The 22,170-nt window shown below is 42.8% G+C and overlaps 2 protein-coding genes across 4 annotated transcripts in view; both read left to right on the forward strand.

Moving 5' to 3' along the window:
* Nucleotides 1-22,170, forward strand: part of LOC139572861 (RNA-binding motif, single-stranded-interacting protein 3-like) — a 336,861-nt gene that overhangs the window by 230,332 nt on the left and 84,359 nt on the right. The window contains exons 11-13 of one of the 3 annotated variants that reach the window (XM_071395678.1): nucleotides 10,698-10,784; nucleotides 13,590-13,699; nucleotides 17,339-17,687. The exons of the other annotated variants lie outside the window; for them this stretch is intronic. Coding sequence (XP_071251779.1) covers nucleotides 10,698-10,784; nucleotides 13,590-13,699; nucleotides 17,339-17,342 — 201 coding nt within the window. The 3' untranslated portion in view covers nucleotides 17,343-17,687. Of the gene's footprint in view, nucleotides 1-10,697; nucleotides 10,785-13,589; nucleotides 13,700-17,338; nucleotides 17,688-22,170 lie in introns of those variants that run through there. 3 annotated transcript variants of the gene reach the window in all.
* On the forward strand, nucleotides 456-3,142 carry LOC139572859 (E3 ubiquitin-protein ligase TRIM39-like). Its single transcript, XM_071395674.1, has one exon. The coding sequence runs from the start codon at nucleotides 922-924 to the stop codon at nucleotides 2,692-2,694; it is 1,773 nt and encodes a 590-aa protein (XP_071251775.1). The 5' UTR covers nucleotides 456-921; the 3' UTR covers nucleotides 2,695-3,142.

Here is a 22,170-nt window from a genome sequence, read left to right on the forward strand (position 1 = left end):
TATCCTAACCTGTAACCCTGAACCTACCTGCTAACCCTTTACCCCAAACCTTATCCTAACCTGTAACCCCGAACCTAACCACTAAACCCTAACCCTAATTCTAGCCCTAACCGTAACCCTAACCCTAATCCAAACCCCTAAGCTTAAAATAGCCGTTGTCCTCATGGGGACGTATGAAATGGCCCCAGCAGAGAGCATATTTTCCTTGTTTTACCGTACATGTGGGGACATTCTGAGGATTTTATGTCCCCACAAGGATAGGAGAACCAAGCTGCCCACCTTACTGTGGTGTCAACAGGGAGTTCCTGTTTGTTGTTGTCACTAGTACCAACAGAGGTGTGGTCATTCCCTGTATGTTATGAGGGGTACTGACCGATAACATTAAAAAGAAACTTAAAGTCATTATATATAAAACCAGCTATTACATTCCAGTCAATCTACTATAGTTACACCACTACACAAGTTCAACTAATCTTTTTTCCCTGCGTGATAAAAAGGTTTCTTGATAACCAAAAAATGTAAATGACCTCAAACGTCATCGCTGATTGGTTGATCAGGGTTTGGGTTGGCGTCGACTGAAACACACAACTGACCTGTCTAACCACTCTTGGTTGTCTGTAAACTCTGAGGGCAAGCGGAGTACAGGTCACGCCTGTTAAACGTTGATCTCTACGGTGTTCCACTCTGGTGGGTCCACAACGGTTTTGTTTGGGGGATTCATATGGTGAGACAGAGAGATATTAGAAGAACATACCATCGTCAGAACTGTCATCTCCAAGAGCAGCTTCACCTTTTTTTTGGGAGGGGGGGTTGATTTGGGACTGTGTTTGAGTGGATTACTTTCCCTTGAAAAGTGGAAACTGTGGAGAGTAAAGAAGACAAGCTGTTACAGAAGAGGGAGAGGTAAAGAGGTGTGAGATAATGGCATCCGGATCTTCTCTACCAGAAGACAGATTCTCCTGTCCTATCTGCTGTGACATCTTCAAGGATCCTGTCATCCTGGCATGTGGCCACAGTTTCTGTAAAGTCTGTCAGCAGGAATACTGGGCAGATAAGAAACCTTGGAAATGTCCAGTTTGTAGGAGAAGATTTCCCATAGCTATGACTCTACCTCCTCGTAACCTGGCGTTAAATGACGCATGTGAGGCCTTCTTACAGGAGAGAAGCCGGAGAGCTTCATCTGGGTCTGAGATACAGGAGGGGAGTCAGAGAGCTTCCGCTGGGTCTGAGATACAGGAGGGGAGTCAGAGAGCTTCCGCTGGGTCTGAGATACAGGAGGGGAGTCAGAAAGCTTCCGCTGGGTCTGAGATACAGGAGGGGAGTCAGAGAGCTTCATCAGGGTCTGAGATACAGGAGGGGAGTCAGAAAGCTTCCGCTGGGTCTGAGATACAGGAGGGGAGTCAGAAAGCTTCCGCTGGGTCTGAGATACAGGAGGGGAGTCAGAAAGCTTCCGCTGGGTCTGAGATACAGGAGGGGAGTCAGAGAGCTTCCGCTGGGTCTGAGATACAGGAGGGGAGTCAGAGAACTTCATCTGGCTCTGAGGTGCTCTGCAGTCTGCACAGTGAGAAATTCAAACTCTTCTGTCTGAAGGATAAACAGCCTATCTGCTTGGTGTGTCGAGATTCAAAGGTACATCAATCTCATGACTGTGTCCCTGTAGATGAGGTTGTCCAGGATCTTAAGGAGGAACTCCACACTGCCCTGAAGCCTTTACAGAAGAACCTACAGGTCTTTAACGACGTTAAACTAACCTGTGATAAAACAGCAGAACACATTAAGAGACAGGTTCAGCACACAGAGAAACAGATTAACAAGGAGTTTGACAAGCTTCACCAGTTTCTACGAGATGAAGAGGCAGCCAGGATAGCAGCACTGAGGGAGGAAGAGGAGCAGAAGAATCAGATGATGAAGAAGAAGATTGACGAGGTGAGCAGAAAGATATCATCACTTTCAGACGCAATCAGAACCATAGAGGAGGAACTGAAAGCTGAAGACATCTCGTTCCTGCAGAACTTCAAGACCACAAAGGAAAGATCCCAGTACTTACTACTGGATCCACAGCTGGTCTCAGGAGCTCTGATAGACAAGGCCAAACACCTGGGCAACCTGCAGTTCAGAGTCTGGGAGAAGATGCAGGGGATCCTCAAATACACTCCTGTGATTCTGGACCCCAACACTGCACATCCCAGTCTCTGTCTGACTGATGATCTGACCAGTGTGAGAAGACCAGGCACATCCCAGCAGTTCGTTAACAACCCAGAGCGATTTATGAGGTACACAAATGTTCTTGGCTCTGAGGGTTTCAGCTCAGGAATACACAGCTGGGAGCTGGAGGTGGGGGACCATCCCGACTGGGTTTTGGGCGTGGCTAAAGAGTCCATCGACAGGAAGCGGGAGCGTGATGCGACACCGAAGAATGGAATGTGGTGTATATCCCAGCACAGTGGGAAGTACATAGGAGGAGGAGGTGACATCATCGCTCTGAAGAGGAGACCCCAGAGGATCAGAGTGCAGCTGGACAACAATAGAGGGGAGGTGTCCTTCTACGACCCCAAATACATCACACCTATCTACACTCTTAAAGTCAGATTTACTGAGAGACTGTTCCCGTACTTTAATATTGGAAATGTGGCTAATGGCAACAACCCTGGGATTCAGATCTGCCAATCAAAAGTGTCTCTGAAAGTGAAGTAATCCCTGTGCGTGTGAGCGTGTGTGTGTGTGTGTGTGTGTGTGTGTGTGTGTGCACGTGTGAGTTAAACGTGTCAGTTCAGTGGACATTATCAGGAGGTCATTTTGGGGGTTAAGATAATATACACAGAATTTCTAGAAACTTCACGACTGAAATATGCCTACGGTATGATCTTCCCTTTAAAGAATCAATTAAGAATACATTGTTTAAGAATCAATAAAAAAGAAATTCTTTAAGAATCAATTAAGAATACATTCTTTAAGAATCAATTAAGAATACATTCTTTAAGAATCAATTAAGAAAATATTCCTTAATAATCAATAAAAAATACATTCTTTGAGAATCAATTAAGAATACATTGTTTAAGAATCAATTAAGAATAGATTGTTTAAGAATCAATTAAGAACAGATTGTTTAAGAATCAATTAAGAATCAATTAAGAATACATTGTTTAAGAATCAATTAAGAATATATTCTTTAAGAATCAATTAAGAATCAATTAAGAATATATTCTTTAAGAATCAATTAAGAATCAATTAAGAATATATTCTTTAAGAATCAATTAAAAATACATTATTTAGGAATCAATTAAGAATACATTGTTTAAGAATAGATTCTTTAAGAATCAATTAAGAATCAATTAAGAATAGATTCTTTAAGAATCAATTAAAAATACTTTATTTAAGAATCAATTAAGAATACATTGTTTAAGAATCAATTAAGAATACATTGTTTAAGAATCAATTAAGAATACATTCTTTAAGAAGCAATTAAGAATACATTGTTTAAGAATCAATTAAGAATACATTGTTTAAGAATCAATTAAGAATACATTGTTTAAGAATCAATTAAGAATACATTCTTTAAGAAGCAATTTAGAATACATTGTTTAAGAATCAATTAAGAATACATTGTTTAAGAATCAATTAAGAATACATTCTTTAAGAAGCAATTTAGAATACATTGTTTAAGAATCAATTAAGAATACATTATTTAAGAATCAATTAAGAATACATTGTTTAAGAATCAATTAAGAATACATTGTTTAAGAAACAATTAAGAATACATTGTTTAAGAATCAATTAAGAATACATTGTTTAAGAATCAATTAAGAATTCATTGTTTAAGAATCAATTAAGAATACATTGTTTAAGAATCAATTAAGAATACATTCTTTAAGAATCAATTAAGAATACATTCTTTAAGAATACATTCTTTAAGAATCAATTAAGAATACATTCTTTAAGAATCAATTATCCAGGGTGAATCATGGTTGTTATTCTTACAAGAGGAATGTGCTGTATTGGAAAATCTCACCATAAGAAAAGTTATTTGTTTCGAATGCAATACATTTATGTGAAAAACTGTATATTTTTTTCTGATAAAAATAAACTTACTGTAAAACGATCTAATCTAATGCGGTGACTACTTTGTGATCTGAATAAGAGTTCTGTCAGATCACGCTGTGTGGTGGACAGACGATTTGTTAACTTCTGTGTAGACTGACCTTAGATAGACCTGTCAGTAGTGTTAGACCTGTCAGTGGTGTTAGAACTGTCAGTAGTGTTAGACCTGTCAGTAGTGATAGACCTGTCAGTAGTGTTAGACCTGTCAGTAGTGTTAGACCTGCCAGTAGTGTTAGAACTGTCAGTAGTGTTAGACCTGTCAGTAGTGTTAGACCTGTCAGTGGTGTTAGACCTGTCAGTAGTGTTGACCTGTCAGTGGTGATAGACCTGTCAGTAGTGTTAGACCTGTCAGTAGTGTTAGACCTGTCAGTAGTGTTAGACCTGTCAGTAGTGATAGACCTGTCATTAGTGATAGACCTGTCAGTGGTATTGACCTGTCAGTAGTGTTAGACCTGTCAGTAGTGTTAGACCTGTCAGTAGTGTTGACCTGTCAGTAGTGTTAGACCTGTCAGTAGTGTTGACCTGTCAGTAGTGTTAGACCTGTCAGTAGTGTTAGACCTGTCAGTAGTGATAGACCTGTCAGTGGTGTTAGACCTGTCAGTAGTGATAGACCTGTCAGTACTGTTAGACCTGTCAGTAGTGATAGACCTGTCAGTAGTGTTAGACCTGTCAGTAGTGTTAGACCTGTCAGTGGTGTTAGACCTGTCAGTGGTGTTAGACCTGTCAGTGGTGTTAGACCTGTCAGTGGTGTTAGAACAGTCAGTAGTGATAGACCTGTCAGTAGTGATAGACCTGTCAGTAGTGATAGACCTGTCAGTAGTGTTAGACCTGTCAGTAGTGATAGACCTGTCAGTAGTGATAGACCTGTCAGTACTGTTAGACCTGTCAGTGGTGTTAGACCTGTCAGTGGTGTTAGACCTGTCAGTAGTGTTGACCTGTCAGTGGTGATAGACCTGTCAGTAGTGTTAGACCTGTCAGTAGTGTTAGACCTGTCAGTAGTGTTAGACCTGTCAGTAGTGATAGACCTGTCAGTAGTGATAGACCTGTCAGTGGTATTGACCTGTCAGTAGTGTTAGACCTGTCAGTAGTGTTAGACCTGTCAGTAGTGTTGACCTGTCAGTAGTGTTAGACCTGTCAGTAGTGTTGACCTGTCAGTAGTGTTAGACCTGTCAGTAGTGTTAGACCTGTCAGTAGTGATAGACCTGCCAGTAGTGTTAGACCTGTCAGTAGTGATAGACCTGTCAGTACTGTTAGACCTGTCAGTAGTGATAGACCTGTCAGTAGTGTTAGACCTGTCAGTAGTGTTAGACCTGTCAGTGGTGTTAGACCTGTCAGTGGTGTTAGACCTGTCAGTGGTGTTAGACCTGTCAGTAGTGATAGACCTGTCAGTAGTGATAGACCTGTCAGTAGTGATAGACCTGTCAGTAGTGTTAGACCTGTCAGTAGTGATAGACCTGTCAGTAGTGATAGACCTGTCAGTAGTGTTAGACCTGTCAGTGGTGTTAGACCTGTCAGTGGTGTTAGACCTGTCAGTAGTGATAGACCTGTCAGTAGTGATAGACCTGTCAGTAGTGATAGACCTGTCAGTAGTGTTAGACCTGTCAGTAGTGATAGACCTGTCAGTAGTGTTAGACCTGTCAGTAGTGTTAGACCTGTCAGTAGTGATAGACCTGTCAGTAGTGATAGACCTGTCAGTAGTGTTAGACCTGTCAGTGGTGTTAGACCTGTCAGTGGTGTTAGACCTGTCAGTAGTGTTAGACCTGTCAGTAGTGATAGACCTGTCAGTAGTGATAGACCTGTCAGTAGTGTTAGACCTGTCAGTAGTGTTAGACCTGTCAGTAGTGTTAGACCTGTCAGTAGTGTTAGACCTGTCAGTACTGTTAGACCTGTCAGTGGTGTTAGACCTGTCAGTACTGGTAGACCTGTCAGTAGTGATAGACCTGTCAGTGGTGTTAGACCTGTCAGTAGTGTTGACCTGTCAGTGGTGTTAGAACTGTCAGTAGTGTTAGACCTGTCAGTAGTGTTAGACCTGTCAGTAGTGATAGACCTGTCAGTAGTGTTGACCTGTCAGTGGTGTTAGAACTGTCAGTAGTGTTAGACCTGTCAGTGGTGTTAGACCTGTCAGTGGTGTTAGACCTGTCAGTAGTGTTGACCTGTCAGTGGTGTTAGACCTGTCAGTAGTGTTAGACCTGTCAGTAGTGTTGACCTGTCAGTGGTGTTAGAACTGTCAGTAGTGTTAGACCTGTCAGTAGTGTTACGCCTGTCAGTGGTGTTAGACCTGTCAGTAGTGTTGACCTGTCAGTGGTGTTAGAACTGTCAGTAGTGTTAGACCTGTCAGTAGTGTTAGACCTGTCAGTAGTGATAGACCTGTCAGTAGTGTTGACCTGTCAGTGGTGTTAGAACTGTCAGTAGTGTTAGACCTGTCAGTGGTGTTAGACCTGTCAGTGGTTTTAGACCTGTCAGTAGTGTTGACCTGTCAGTGGTGTTAGACCTGTCAGTAGTGTTAGACCTGTCAGTAGTGTTGACCTGTCAGTGGTGTTAGAACTGTCAGTAGTGTTAGACCTGTCAGTAGTGTTACGCCTGTCAGTGGTGTTAGACCTGTCAGTAGTGATAGACCTGTCAGTAGTGTTGACCTGTCAGTGGTGTTAGAACTGTCAGTAGTGTTAGGCCTGTCAGTAGTGTTAGACCTGTCAGTAGTGTTACACCTGTCAGTAGTGTTAGGCCTGTCAGTAGTGTTAGGCCTGTCAGTAGTGTTAGGCCTGTCAGTAGTGTTAGACCTGTCAGTAGTGTTAGGCCTGTCAGTAGTGTTACACCTGTCAGTAGTGTTAGACCTGTCAGTAGTGTTACACCTGTCAGTAGTGATAGACCTGTCAGTAGTGATAGACCTGTCAGTAGTGATAGACCTGTCAGTAGTGTTAGAACTGTCAGTAGTGTTGACCAGTCAGTAGTGATAGACCTGTCAGTAGTGATAGACCTGTCAGTAGTGTTGACCTGTCAGTAGTGTTAGACCTGTCAGTAGTGTTAGACCTGTCAGTAGTGTTAGACCTGTCAGTAGTGTTAGACCTGTCAGTAGTGTTAGACCTGTCAGTAGTGATAGACCTGTCAGTAGTGTTAGAACTGTCAGTAGTGTTGACCAGTCAGTAGTGATAGACCTGTCAGTAGTGATAGACCTGTCAGTAGTGTTGACCTGTCAGTAGTGTTAGACCTGTCAGTAGTGATAGACCTGTCAGTGGTGGTGATAGACCAAGCTTTGACACCTTGATGAACTCATTTCCTGACGATGGCTCACTGATCTTCGTACTTGGCGACATCAACCTCCCGACGTCTGCCTTCGATTAATTTATTTTCAACTCCTTCCTTTTCCTCCTTGCCTCCTTGCCTCCTTGGCTCCTTGCCTAACTCTTTCCCAGTCCTCTCCTGCTTACAAGGTAATAGGCCTGACCTCATCTTTACTAGAGGCTGTTCTCCTACTAATCTCACTGCAACCCCCCTCCAGGTCTCTGTTCTCCTTCTAATCTCACTGTAACCCCCTCCAGGTCTCTGTTCTCCTTCTAATCTCACTGTATCCCCCTCCAGGTCTCTGTTCTCCTACTAATCTCACTGTAACCCCCCTCCAGGTCTCTGTTCTCCTACTAATCTCACTGTAACCCCCCTCCAGGTCTCTGTTCTCCTTCTAATCTCACTGTAACCCCCTCCAGGTCTCTGTTCTCCTACTAATCTCACTGTAACCCCCCCTCCAGGTCTCTGTTCTCCTACTAATCTCACTGTAACCCCCCTCCAGGTCTCTGTTCTCCTTCTAATCTCACTGTAACCCCCCTCCAGGTCTCTGTTCTCCTACTAATCTCACTGTAACCCCCCTCCAGGTCTCTGTTCTCCTACTAATCTCACTGTAACCCCCCTCCAGGTCTCTGTTCTCCTACTAATCTCACTGTAACCCCCCTCCAGGTCTCTGTTCTCCTACTAATCTCACTGTAACCCCCCTCCAGGTCTCTGTTCTCCTACTAATCTCACTGTAACCCCCCTCCAGGTCTCTGTTCTCCTACTAATCTCACTGTAACCCCCCTCCAGGTCTCTGTTCTCCTACTAATCTCACTGTAACCCTCCTCCAGGTCTCTGTTCTCCTACTAATCTCACTGTAACCCCCCTCCAGGTCTCTGTTCTCCTACTAATCTCACTGTAACCCTCCTCCAGGTCTCTGTTCTCCTACTAATCTCACTGTAACCCTCCTCCAGGTCTCTGATCTCCTACTAATCTCACTGTAACCCCCTCCAGGTCTCTGTTCTCCTACTAATCTCACTGTAACCCCCCTCCAGGTCTCTGTTCTCCTACTAATCTCACTGTAACCCCCCTCCAGGTCTCTGTTCTCCTACGAATCTCACTGTAACCCCCTCCAGGTCTCTGTTCTCCTACTAATCTCACTGTAACCCCCTCCAGGTCTCTGTTCTCCTACTAGTCTCACTGTAACCCCCTCCAGGTCTCTGTTCTCCTACTAATCTCACTGTAACCCCCCTCCAGGTCTCTGTTCTCCTACTAATCTCACTGTAACCCCCCTCCAGGTCTCTGTTCTCCTACTGATCTCACTGTAACCCCCCTCCAGGTCTCTGATCTCCTACTAATCTCACTGTAACCCCCTCCAGGTCTCTGTTCTCCTACTAATCTCACTGTAACCCCCCTCCAGGTCTCTGTTCTCCTACTAATCTCACTGTAACCCCCCTCCAGGTCTCTGTTCTCCTACTAATCTCACTGTAACCCCCCTCCAGGTCTCTGATCTCCTACTAATCTCACTGTAACCCCCTCCAGGTCTCTGTTCTCCTACTAATCTCACTGTAACCCCCTCCAGGTCTCTGTTCTCCTACTAATCTCACTGTAACCCCCCTCCAGGTCTCTGTTCTCCTACTAATCTCACTGTAACCCCCCTCCAGGTCTCTGATCTCCTACTAATCTCACTGTAACCCCCTCCAGGTCTCTGTTTTCCTACTAATCTCACTGTAACCCCCCTCCAGGTCTCTGTTCTCCTACTAATCTCACTGTAACCCCCCTCCAGGTCTCTGTTCTCCTACTAATCTCACTGTAACCCCCCTCCAGGTCTCTGTTCTCCTACTAATCTCACTGTAACCCCCCCCAGGTCTCTGTTCTCCTACTAATCTCACTGTAACCCTCCTCCAGGTCTCTGTTCTCCTACTAATCTCACTGTAACCCCCCTCCAGGTCTCTGTTCTCCTACTAATCTCACTGTAACCCCCCCCCCCAGGTCTCTGTCCTCCTACTAATCTCACTGTAACCCCCCTCCAGGTCTCTGTTCTCCTACTAATCTCACTGTAACCCCCTCCAGGTCTCTGTTCTCCTACTAATCTCACTGTAACCCCCCTCCAGGTCTCTGTTCTCCTACTAATCTCACTGCAACCCTCCTCCAGGTCTCTGTTCTCCTACTAATCTCACTGTAACCCCCCTCCAGGTCTCTGTTCTCCTACTAATCTCACTGTAACCCCCCTCCAGGTCTCTGTTCTCCTACTAATCTCACTGTAACCCCCCTCCAGGTCTCTGTTCTCCTACTAATCTCACTGTAACCCTCCTCCAGGTCTCTGTTCTCCTACTAATCTCACTGTAACCCCCCTCCAGGTCTCTGTTCTCCTACTAATCTCACTGTAACCCCCTCCAGGTCTCTGTTCTCCTACTAATCTCACTGTAACCCTCCTCCAGGTCTCTGTTCTCCTACTAATCTCACTGTAACCCCCCTCCAGGTCTCTGTTCTCCTACTAATCTCACTGCAACCCCCCTCCAGGTCTCTGTTCTCCTACTAATCTCACTGTAACCCCCCCTCCAGGTCTCAGTTCTCCTACTAATCTCACTGTAACCCCCTCCAGGTCTCTGTTCTCCTACTAACCTCACTGTAACCCCCTCCAGGTCTCTGTTCTCCTACTAATCTCACTGTAACCCCCTCCAGGTCTCTGTTCTCCTACTAATCTCACTGTAACCCCCTCCAGGTCTCTGTTCTCCTACTAATCTCACTGTAACCCCCTCCAGGTCTCTGTTCTCCTACTAATCTCACTGTAACCCCCCTCCAGGTCTCTGTTCTCCTACTAACCTCACTGTAACCCCCTCCAGGTCTCTGTTCTCCTACTAATCTCACTGTAACCCCCTCCAGGTCTCTGTTCTCCTACTAATCTCACTGTAACCCCCCTCCAGGTCTCTGTTCTCCTACTAATCTCACTGTAACCCCCCTCCAGGTCTCTGGTCTCCTACTAATCTCACTGTAACCCCCCTCCAGGTCTCTGTTCTCCTACTAATCTCACTGTAACCCCCTCCAGGTCTCTGTTCTCCTACTAATCTCACTGTAACCCCCTCCAGGTCTCTGTTCTCCTACTAATCTCACTGTAACCCCCATCCAGGTCTCTGTTCTCCTACTAATCTCACTGTAACCCTCCTCCAGGTCTCTGTTCTCCTACTAATCTCACTGTAACCCCCCTCCAGGTGTCTGTTCTCCTACTAATCTCACTGTAACCCCCCTCCAGGTGTCTGTTCTCCTAGTGTAAGTCACTCCGGATGAGGCTGTCTGGTAAATGACTGTAATATAAAGGTCTTTCTCCTGCTCTCTAACAGCAGTACATGTCTGCAGCAGCTGCTCCTATTCAAGGAACCTACGTTCATCAGTACACTGCAGTGCCAGCCTCCGCCCTCTCAGTGGACGTAAGTTAAACTCTTTACCATGCAGAACTAACCCTAACCATAACACACAACACCATAACACACAACACACAACACCCTAACCCATAACACACAACACCATAACACACAACACCATAACACACAACACACAACACCCTAACACACAACACCATAACACACAACACCCTAACCATAACACACAACACCCTAACCATAACACACAACACCATAACACACAACACCATAACACACAACACCCTAACACACAACACCCTAACACACAACACCCTAACACACAACACCATAACACACAACACCATAACACACAACACCATAACACACAACACCCTAACACACAACACCCTAACACACAACAACATAACACACAACACCATAACACCATAACACACAACACCCTAACACACAACACCCTAACACACAACACCATAACACACAACACCATAACACCATAACACACAACACCATAACACACAACACCCTAACACACAACACCATAACACACAACACCATAACACACAACACCATAACACACAACACCATAACACACAACACACACCATGCAGCAGTAACAGTCTCAACATACATTCCTCAAAGGAAGGCCTTAGTCCAATGGAAGTAAGTATTAAACAGCTGTACTCACCACCCATGCACCATGCAGTACTTACTGTAACCCCACAACACGCACCATGCAGTACTTACTGTAACCCCACAACACGCACCATGCAGTACTTACTGTAAACCCACAACACGCACCATGCAGTACTTACTGTAAACCCACAACACGCACCATGCAGTACTTACTGTAAACCCACAACACGCACCATGCAGTACTTACTGTAAACCCACAACACGCACCATGCAGTACTTACTGTAAACCCACAACACGCACCATGCAGTACTTACTGTAAACCCACAACACGCACCATGCAGTACTTACTGTAAACCCACAACACGCACCATGCAGTACTTACTGTAAACCCGCAACACGCACCATGCAGTACTTACTGTAAACCCACAACACGCACCATGCAGTACTTACTGTAAACCCACAACACGCACCATGCAGTACTTACTGTAAACCCACAACACGCACCATGCAGTACTTACTGTAAACCCACAACACGCACCATGCAGTACTTACTGTAAACCCACAACACGCACCATGCAGTACTTACTGTAAACCCACAACACGCACCGTGCAGTACTTACTGTAAACCCACAACACGCACCATGCAGTACTTACTGTAAACCCACAACACGCACCATGCAGTACTTACTGTAAACCCACAACACGCACCATGCAGTACTTACTGTAAACCCACAACACGCACCATGCAGTACTTACTGTAAACCCGCAACACGCACCATGCAGTACTTACTGTAAACCCACAACACGCACCATGCAGTACTTACTGTAAACCCACAACACGCACCATGCAGTACTTACTGTAAACCCACAACACGCACCATGCAGTACTTACTGTAAACCCACAACACGCACCATGCAGTACTTACTGTAAACCCACAACACGCACCATGCAGTACTTACTGTAAACCCACAACACGCACCATGCAGTACTTACTGTAAACCCACAACATCCACACTTAACTAAGGGCCTGAATTCTCATTAAGATCCAACTAGGTCTCACAGCCTCACGTCAGAATTGGACGTTTATCCATGTTTCTCTAAATCGTCAAATTTCAATGTTGTTCCAAACGTCAAATTTTGTCAAACATTGGTGCGGGAAAAAAAAGGTATGTGTGTGTGTGTGGGTAAGTAAAGAAATAAAACAACATTAAAAAGACATTTGAAAATAAGAGTAGCAAGGCTATATACAGACACCGGTTAGTCAGGCTTATTGAGGTAGTATGTACATGTAGATGTGGTTAATGTGACTATGCATATATGATGAACAGAGAGTAGCAGTAGGGGTTGAGGGGTTGGCGGGTGGTGGGACACAATGCAGATAGCCCAGTTAGCCAATGTGCGGGAGCACTGGTTGGTCGGGCCAATTGAGGTAGTATGTACATGGATGTCTGGTTAAAGATAAACAGAGAGTAGCAGCAGCGTAAAAGAGGGGTTGGGGGGGAAGGGTTGGGGGGGGCACACAATGCAAATAGTTCGGGTAACCATTTGGTTACCTGTTCAGGAGTCTTATGGCTTGGGGGTGAAAACTGTTGAGAAGTCTTTTTGTCCTAGACTTGGCACTCCGGTACCGCTTGCCATGCGGTAGTAGAGAGAACAGTCTATGACTGGGGTGGCTGGGGTCTTTGACAATTTTTAGGGCCTTCCTCTGACAATTAAGGTTTGGGATTGACTTAAATACAAAAATCTCAAAAAACACATTTCTATCGCTAGGTTCAAACATGCAACTGCCCATCTGCCATCCCTGTCCACAATGCACTAGTAAAACCAAAACCTACTTGAAGGTAACAGCGTACACTGTTGTCCCTAGTGTCCAACGTCCTCAGACATGGATCGACGTTGAATACTGACTTGTATCACGGGGTGACCTGACTGTGAGATCTCAGTTTGTAATTTAAGTGTTTGTGTTTTTTTGGGGGGGGGGGTAATGTATTGTATATTCCATTTGGGATCATTGGATTATTCACCCAATAAGTCTGAGATATGAACGTGAATCTCAAATCTCAAGAATCAACCCTAAAGATAACTGTGACCTCGTTTCCTGTGTCTTTTCCTGACTTATGATAACTGTGACCTCGTTTCCTGTGTCTTTTCCTGACTTATGATAACTGTGACCTCGTTTCCTGTGTCTTTTCCTGGTTCTTCCTTCTCTTATCAGGCAGTGGTGACAGAGGCCTCGCCCCGGACTGTACCTCCCTCCTCGCAGGTCCCTAATGGACAGCCACCCCTGGACAACGACTCACCTGCCTACTCCTACCAACAGACTAAGTAAACACACACACACACACACACACACACACACACACACACACACACACACACACACACACACACACACACACACACACACACACACACACACACACACACACACACACACACACACACACACCTACATGCCTCTACTAGTAGACTAAGTAAACACACACACACACTCACACACACACACACATACACACACACACACACACCTGCCTGCTCCTACCAACAGACTAATTAAACACACACACACACACACCTGCCTGCTCCTACCAACAGACTATGTAAACACACACACACACACACACACACACACACACACACACACACACACACACACACACACACACACACACACACACACACACACCTGTCTACACACTCAGAAGGAGAGCCTCAGTATAAAATATCTTTAAAGTCAGCATGTGCTGCAGCCACCGACTGTGATCACTGATCAGATCGTCTGCCGACTCACATTAATTGGAAATTAAATACTTAAATAAATAAATATAGAGCCTATATCTGCTACATGTCTACTACTCTATATGTATTTGTATAGTGTATATTGATCCGTATAGTGTAAGTGATGTGTATTGATGTATATTCATGTGTACAAGGTATATTGATGTGTATACTGATGTATATTGATGAATATTGATGTGTAGTGATGTATATAGGGTATATTGATGTGTATAGTGTGTATTGATGTGTATAGTGTATATTGATGTGTATATTGATGTATATAGTGTATATTGATGTGTATTGATGTGTATATTGTGTATTGATGTGTATTGATGTGTATAGTGTGTATTGATGTGTATAGTGTATATTGATGTGTATTGATGTGTATATTGATGTATATAGTGTATATTGATGTGTATTGATGTGTATAGTGTATATTGATGTGTATAGTGTATATTGATGTGTATAGTGTATATTGATGTGTATAGTGTGTATTGATGTGTATAGTGTATATTGATGTATATAGTGTGTATAGTGTATAGTGATGTGTATAGTGTATATTGATGTGTATAGTGTATATTGATGTGTATAGTGTGTATTGATGTGTATAGTGTGTATTGATGTGTATAGTGTATATTGATGTATATAGTGTATATTGATGTGTATAGTGTATATTGATGTATATAGTGTATATTGATGTGTATAGTGTGTATAGTGTATATTGATGTGTATAGTGTATATTGATGTGTATAGTGTATATTGATGTGTATAGTGTGTATTGATGTGTATAGTGTATATTGATGTGTATAGTGTATATTGATGTGTATAGTGTATATTGATGTGTATAGTATATATCGATGTTTATAGTATATATCGTATAGTGATGTGTATTGTGTATATTGATGTGTATAGTGTATATTGATGTGTATAGTGTATATTGATGTATATAGTGTATATTGATGTGTATAGTGTGTATAGTGTATATTGATGTGTATAGTGTATATTGATGTGTATAGTGTATATTGATGTGTATAGTGTGTATTGATGTGTATAGTGTATATTGATGTGTATAGTGTATATTGATGTGTATAGAGTATATTGATGTGTATAGTATATATCGATGTTTATAGTATATATCGTATAGTGATGTGTATTGTGTATATTGATGTGTATAGTGTATACTGATGTATATAGTGTATATTGATGTGTTTTAATGCGTATTGTGTATATCGATGTGTATAGTGTATATTCATGTGTATAGTGTATATTGATGTGTATAGTGTGTATTGATGTGTATAGTGTGTATTGATGTGTATAGTGTATATTGATGTGTATAGTGTGTAATGATGTGTATAGTGTATACTGATGTATATAGTGTATATTGATGTGTTTTAATGCGTATTGTGTATATCGATGTGTATAGTGTATATTGATGTATATAGTGTGTATTGATGTATATAGTGTATATTGATGTGTATTCGTTGCTCATCTGTAAAACATACAGTGGGGAGAACAAGTATTTGATACACTGCCGATTTTGCAGGTTTTCCTACTTACAAAGCATGTAGAGGTCTGTCATTTTTATCATAGGTACACTTCAACTGTGAGAGACGGAATCTAAAACAAAAATCCAGAAAATCACATTGTATGATTTTTAAGTAATTAATTTGCATTTTATTGCATGACATAAGTATTTGATCACCTACCAACCAGTAAGAATTCCGGCTCTCACAGACCTGTTAGTTTTTCTTTAAGAAGCCCTCCTGTTCTCCACTCATTACCTGTATTAACTGCACCTGTTTGAACTCGTTACCTGTATAAAAGACACCTGTCCACACACTCAATCAAACAGACTCCAACCTCTCCACAATGGCCAAGACCAGAGAGCTGTGTAAGGACATCAGGGATAAATTGTAGACCTGTACAAGGCTGGGATGGGCTACAGGACAATAGCCAAGCAGCTTGGTGAGAAGGCAACAACTGTTGGCACAATTATTAGAAAATGGAAGAAGTTCAAGATGACGGTCAATCACCCTCGGTCTGGGGCTCCATGCAAGATCTCACCTCGTGGGGCATCAATGATCATGAGGAATGTGAGGGATCAGCCCAGAACTACACGGCAGGACCTGGTCAATGACCTGAAGAGAGCTGGGACCACAGTCTCAAAGAAAACCATTAGTAACACACTACGCCGTCATGGATTAAAATCCTGCAGCGCACGCAAGGTCCCCCTGCTCAAGCCAGCGCATGTCCAGGCCCGTCTGAAGTTTGCCAATGACCATCTGGATGATCCAGAGGAGGAATGGGAGAAGGTCATGTGGTCTGATGAGACAAAAATAGAGCTTTTTGCTCTAAACTCCACTCGCCGTGTTTGGAGGAATAGAAGGATGAGTACAACCCCAAGAACACCATCCCAACCGTGAAGCATGGAGGTGGAAACATCATTCTTTGGGGATGCTTTTCTGCAAAGGGGACAGGACGACTGCACCGTATTGAGGGGAGGATGGATGGGGCCATGTATCGCGAGATCTTGACCAACAACCTCCTTCCCTCAGTAAGAGCATTGAAGATGGGTCGTGGCTGGGTCTTCCAGCATGACAACGACCCGAAACACACAGCCAGGGCAACTAAGGAGTGGCTCCGTAAGAAGCATCTCAAGGTCCTGGAGTGGCCTAGCCAGTCTCCAGACCTGAACCCAATAGAAAATCTTTGGAGGGAGCCGAAAGTCCGTATTGCCCAGCGACAGCCCCGAAACCTGAAGGATCTGGAGAAGGTCTGTATGGAGGAGTGGGCCAAAATCCCTGCTGCAGTGTGTGCAAACCTGGTCAAGAACTACAGGAAACGTATGACCTCTGTAATTGCAAACTAAGGTTTCTGTACCAAATATTCAGTTCTGCTTTTCTGATGTATCAAATACTTATGTCATGCAATAAAATGCAAATTAATTACTTAAAAATCATACAATGTGATTTTCTGGATTTTTGTTTTAGATTCCTTCTCTCACAGTTGAAGTGTACCTATGATAAAAATTACAGACCTCTACATGCTTTGTAAGTAGGAAAACCTGCAAAATTGTCAGTGTATCAAATACTTGTTCTCCCCACTGTACCTTGGTCTCAGGATGACTTCCTGTTAAATGAAAGGTTAAATAAAAAATGTAAAATGTATTTTCTTTCTCTTTCTCAGATAACAGGAGGATGAGGAGCGATTGTTCCGGTAACTGCATTGCCCTGAGACAGGGGCTGCACTGAAGCACTGGAGGGATGGAGGGAGGAAAACAATGGATGAAAAAAGGAGGACAAAGAGAGATCGTTTTATCTTTGCACAGGCATAAAAAAAAAACGTTGTTTTATCTGTCCTGAGAGAGAGAGAGAGAGAGAGAGAGAGAGAGAGAGAGAGAGAGAGAGAGAGATTGAGGTGCAGATAAAGTCTCAGAAGATGGACAGGTGCAATATGGGACATTGAGTTTATTGAGCGGCCAGCATGAAACTGGAGTTGTTCTTCGAAAAAGAAAAGAACAAAGTGAAAAACATATTTTAAAAAAGAACAGACAAAAATAAAGAACTTTAAAAGGAACAAACGGACAAAAGTCCATGTGAATGTGCAGGTAGGTTTTCAGATCATGAGAGTTTTTTAATAGAAGAGGAGGCAAAGTTCCAGAGAAAAAACAAACAAATTAAACGGTTGTCTTCCTTTGATATTAAGCTACTATATTTTTTATTATTTTCATGATTTAAAATTGTAAAGTTTTCTAGAGAACAAAAAAAAAGAAAAGTGAAATATTTTTTTTGCCTTAATTTCTCAGACGTTAGAAACTCGTCCGGTTCATTCGTCTAAAATTGTTTAAAACATCTGTAAAAAAAAAAAAATGACTGAGTGCATATCAAGAAGCCTCAGATGGTTCAAGATAAACCGAGATTAAATCTATGGACGTCAATGTACAGGTTATAAAGAGAAGTGTATGAAGAAGATTTAAAATGATGTGGTTTGTTTTCATTTGTGTTTGGGGGAGAAGATAATCTCCATGGTGATAGTAGGTGGGAGGGGACAAGAAAAATATAGAACCTCTGTATTGTGGGAAATGCAGTTTATCGATGAAAAAATGTTTTGGTTACTTAACATGGCATTAGTGTGTTTTTACTTGCAATATTTTTTTTTACAAAGTACTACAGTTTCTTTTTGTTGCCTGCTTTTGCTTCTCTCATCGCAAAACAAGAAATGAAACAAAAACCCAAAAAGTCAACTTCCAGTGAAAACGTATATAGATAAGAGTTTCTATGAACAAAGGGACGTGTGTTCAAAATATAGCAATAGTTTGAAAGAAATTGGTGACAATTATCTTTAGTCTTTTTATAGCTGTGGATCAAATGCAGCCAACAGACAACAGCTTTTATACTACAGAAGAACAAACAGGTAGAAACAGTGGAGTATCTCGAGAGATTTTTTTTTTTAAATCATATTTTAACTTTTCCATTTGGCTTTCTTGCTTTTGTTGTATGATGCACTGTCCATTAGATGGTTTGAGGGTTGGACCTGTGGGCTTAGGACTCTTCCCATTGGCTCTGCTGGGGTTGAGGTGTTCATAGGGTTCTACCATTGGTGCAGTCATGTGTCACTCATACCTTCAGCAACAAGGTGTGTAAACAGGTCAGAGAAGTGTGTCACAGAGAAAGCTCAGTTCTATCATAACCCTTCTACAAGGAGGAGCTCCAAAATAATCTGAGAGAGATCTGGTAGAGAAACAGAGTAAATCCTTCAGTCCCTGATACAGTGATGATGGTTAATCCAATGTAAAACCACACAATCTCTCCGCTGCAAGGACAACCACTGTTATAACAAACACAAACCGCGTTACATGATGTAAAGCTCATCCGCTGAGCCCCGTTACTGAAGGGATAGGATACTACCGTCTGCATAGACACCAGGCTAGTTTCTGGTATCTTATCTGGCCATCTTTAGCTATCTTGTCTGAGACATAGACACCAGGCTAGTTTCTGGTATCTTATCTGGCCATCTTTAGCTATCTTGTCTAAAACATAGACACCAGGCTAGTTTCTGGTATCTTATCTGGCCATCTCTAGCTATCTTGTCTGAGATATAGACACCAAGCTAGTTTCTGGTATCTTATCTGGCCATCTCTAGCTATCTTGTCTGAGACATAGACACCAGGCTAGTTTCTGGTATCTTATCTGGCCATCTCTAGCTATCTTGTCTGAGATATAGACACCAGGCTAGTTTCTGGTATCTTATCTGGCCATCTCTAGCTATCTTGTCTGAGACATAGAAACCAGGCTAGTTTCTGGTTTCTTATCTGGCCATCTTTAGCTATCTTGTCTGAGACATAGACACCAGGCTAGTTTCTGGTTTCTTAACTGGCCATCTTTAGCTATCTTGTCTGAGACATAGACACCAGGCTAGTTTCTGGTTTCTTATCTGGCCATCTCTACTTATTTTGTCTGAGACATAGACACCAGGCTAGTTTCTGGTATCTTATCTGGCCATCTCTAGCTATCTTGTCTGAGACATAGACGCCAGGCTAGTTTCTGGTATCTTATCTGGCCATCTTTAGCTCTTGTCTGAGACATAGACACCAAGCTAGTTTCTGGTATCTTATCTGGCCATCTCTAGCTATCTTGTCTGAGATATAGACACCAGGCTATTTTCTGGTATCTTATCTGGCCATCTCTAGCTATCTTGTCTGAGACATAGACACCATGCTAGTTTCTGGTATCTTATCTGGCCATCTCTAGCTATCTTGTCTGAGATATAGACACCAGGCTAGTTTCTGGTATCTTATCTGGCCATCTCTACTTATCTTGTCTGAGACATAGACATCATGCTAGTTTCTGGTATCTTAACTGGCCATCTCTAGCTATCTTGTCTGAGACATAGACACCAGGCTAGTTTCTGGTTTCTTATCTGGCTATCTTGTCTGAGACATAGACACCAGGCTAGTTTCTGGTTTCTTATCTGGCCATCTTTAGCTATCTTGTCTGAGACATAGACACCAGGCTAGTTTCTGGTTTCTTATCTGGCCATCTCTACTTATCTTGTCTGAGACATAGACACCAGGCTAGTTTCTGGTATCTTATCTGGCCATCTCTAGCTATCTTGTCTGAGACATAGACACCAGGCTAGTTTCTGGTTTCTTATCTGGCCATCTCTAGCTATCTTGTCTGAGACATAGACACCAGGCTAGTTTCTGATATCTTATCTGGCCATCTTTAGCTATCTTGTCTGAGACATAGACACCATGCTAGTTTCTGGTTTCTTATCTGGCCATCTCTAGCTATCTTGTCTGAGACATAGACACCAGGCTAGTTTCTGGTTTCTTATCTGGCCATCTCTAGCTATCTTGTCTGAGACATAGACACCAGGCTAGTTTCTGATATCTTATCTGGCCATCTCTAGCTATCTTGTCTGAGACATAGACACCATGCTAGTTTCTGGTTTCTTATCTGGCCATCTCTAGCTATCTTGTCTGAGACATAGACACCAGGCTAGTTTCTGGTTTCTTATCTGGCCATCTTTAGCTATCTTGTCTGAGACATAGACACCAGGCTAGTTTCTGGTTTCTTATCTGGCCATCTCTAGCTATCTTGTCTGAGACATAGACACCATGCTAGTTTCTGGTATCTTATCTGGCCATCTTTAGCTATCTTGTCTGAGACATAGACACCAGGCTAGTTTCTGGTATCTTATCTGGCCATCTCTAGCTATCTTGTCTGAGACATAGACACCATGCTAGTTTCTGGTATCTTATCTGGCCATCTTTAGCTATCTTGTCTGAGACATAGACACCAGGCTAGTTTCTGGTATCTTATCTGGCCATCTCTACTTATCTTGTCTGAGACATAGACACCATGCTAGTTTCTGGTATCTTATCTGGCCATCTTTAGCTATCTTGTCTGAGATATAGACACCAGGCTAGTTTCTGGTATCTTATCTGGCCATCTCTAGCTATCTTGTCTGAGACATAGACACCAGGCTAGTTTCTGGTATCTTATCTGGCCATCTTTAGCTATCTTGTCTGAGACATAGACACCAGGCTAGTTTCTGGTATCTTATCTGGCCATCTCTAGCTATCTTGTCTGAGACATAGACACCAGGCTAGTTTCTGGTATCTTATCTGGCCATCTTTAGCTATCTTGTCTGAGACATAGACACCAGGCTAGTTTCTGGTATCTTATCTGGCCATCTCTACTTATCTTGTCTGAGACATAGACACCATGCTAGTTTCTGGTATCTTATCTGGCCATCTCTACTTATCTTGTCTGAGACATAGACACCAGGCTAGTTTCTGGTATCTTATCTGGCCATCTCTAGATATCTTGTCTGAGACATAGACACCAGGCTAGTTTCTGGTATCTTATCTGGCCATCTTTAGCTATCTTGTCTGAGACATAGACACCAGGCTAGTTTCTGGTATCTTATCTGGCCATCTCTAGCTATCTTGTCTGAGACATAGACACCAGGCTAGTTTCTGGTATCTTATCTGGCCATCTCTACTTATCTTGTCTGAGACATAGACACCAGGCTATTTTCTGGTATCTTATCTGGCCATCTTTAGCTATCCTGTCTGAGACATAGACACCAGGCTAGTTTCTGGTATCTTATCTGGCCATCTCTACTTATCTTGTCTGAGACATAGACACCAGGCTATTTTCTGGTATCTTATCTGGCCATCTCTACTTATCTTGTCTGAGACATAGACACCAGGCTAGTTTCTGGTATCTTATCTGGCCATCTCTACTTATCTTGTCTGAGACATAGACACCAGGCTATTTTCTGGTATCTTATCTGGCCATCTCTACTTATCTTGTCTGAGACATAGACACCAGGCTATTTTCTGGTATCTTATCTGGCCATCTCTACTTATCTTGTCTGAGACATAGACACCAGGCTAGTTTCTGGTATCTTATCTGGCCATCTCTACTTATCTTGTCTGAGACATAGACACCAGGCTATTTTCTGGTATCTTATCTGGCCATCTTTAGCTATCCTGTCTGAGACATAGA

This window comes from Salvelinus alpinus, chromosome 4, assembly GCF_045679555.1.
Source record: "Salvelinus alpinus chromosome 4, SLU_Salpinus.1, whole genome shotgun sequence".
NCBI classification, from domain to species: domain Eukaryota; kingdom Metazoa; phylum Chordata; class Actinopteri; order Salmoniformes; family Salmonidae; genus Salvelinus; species Salvelinus alpinus.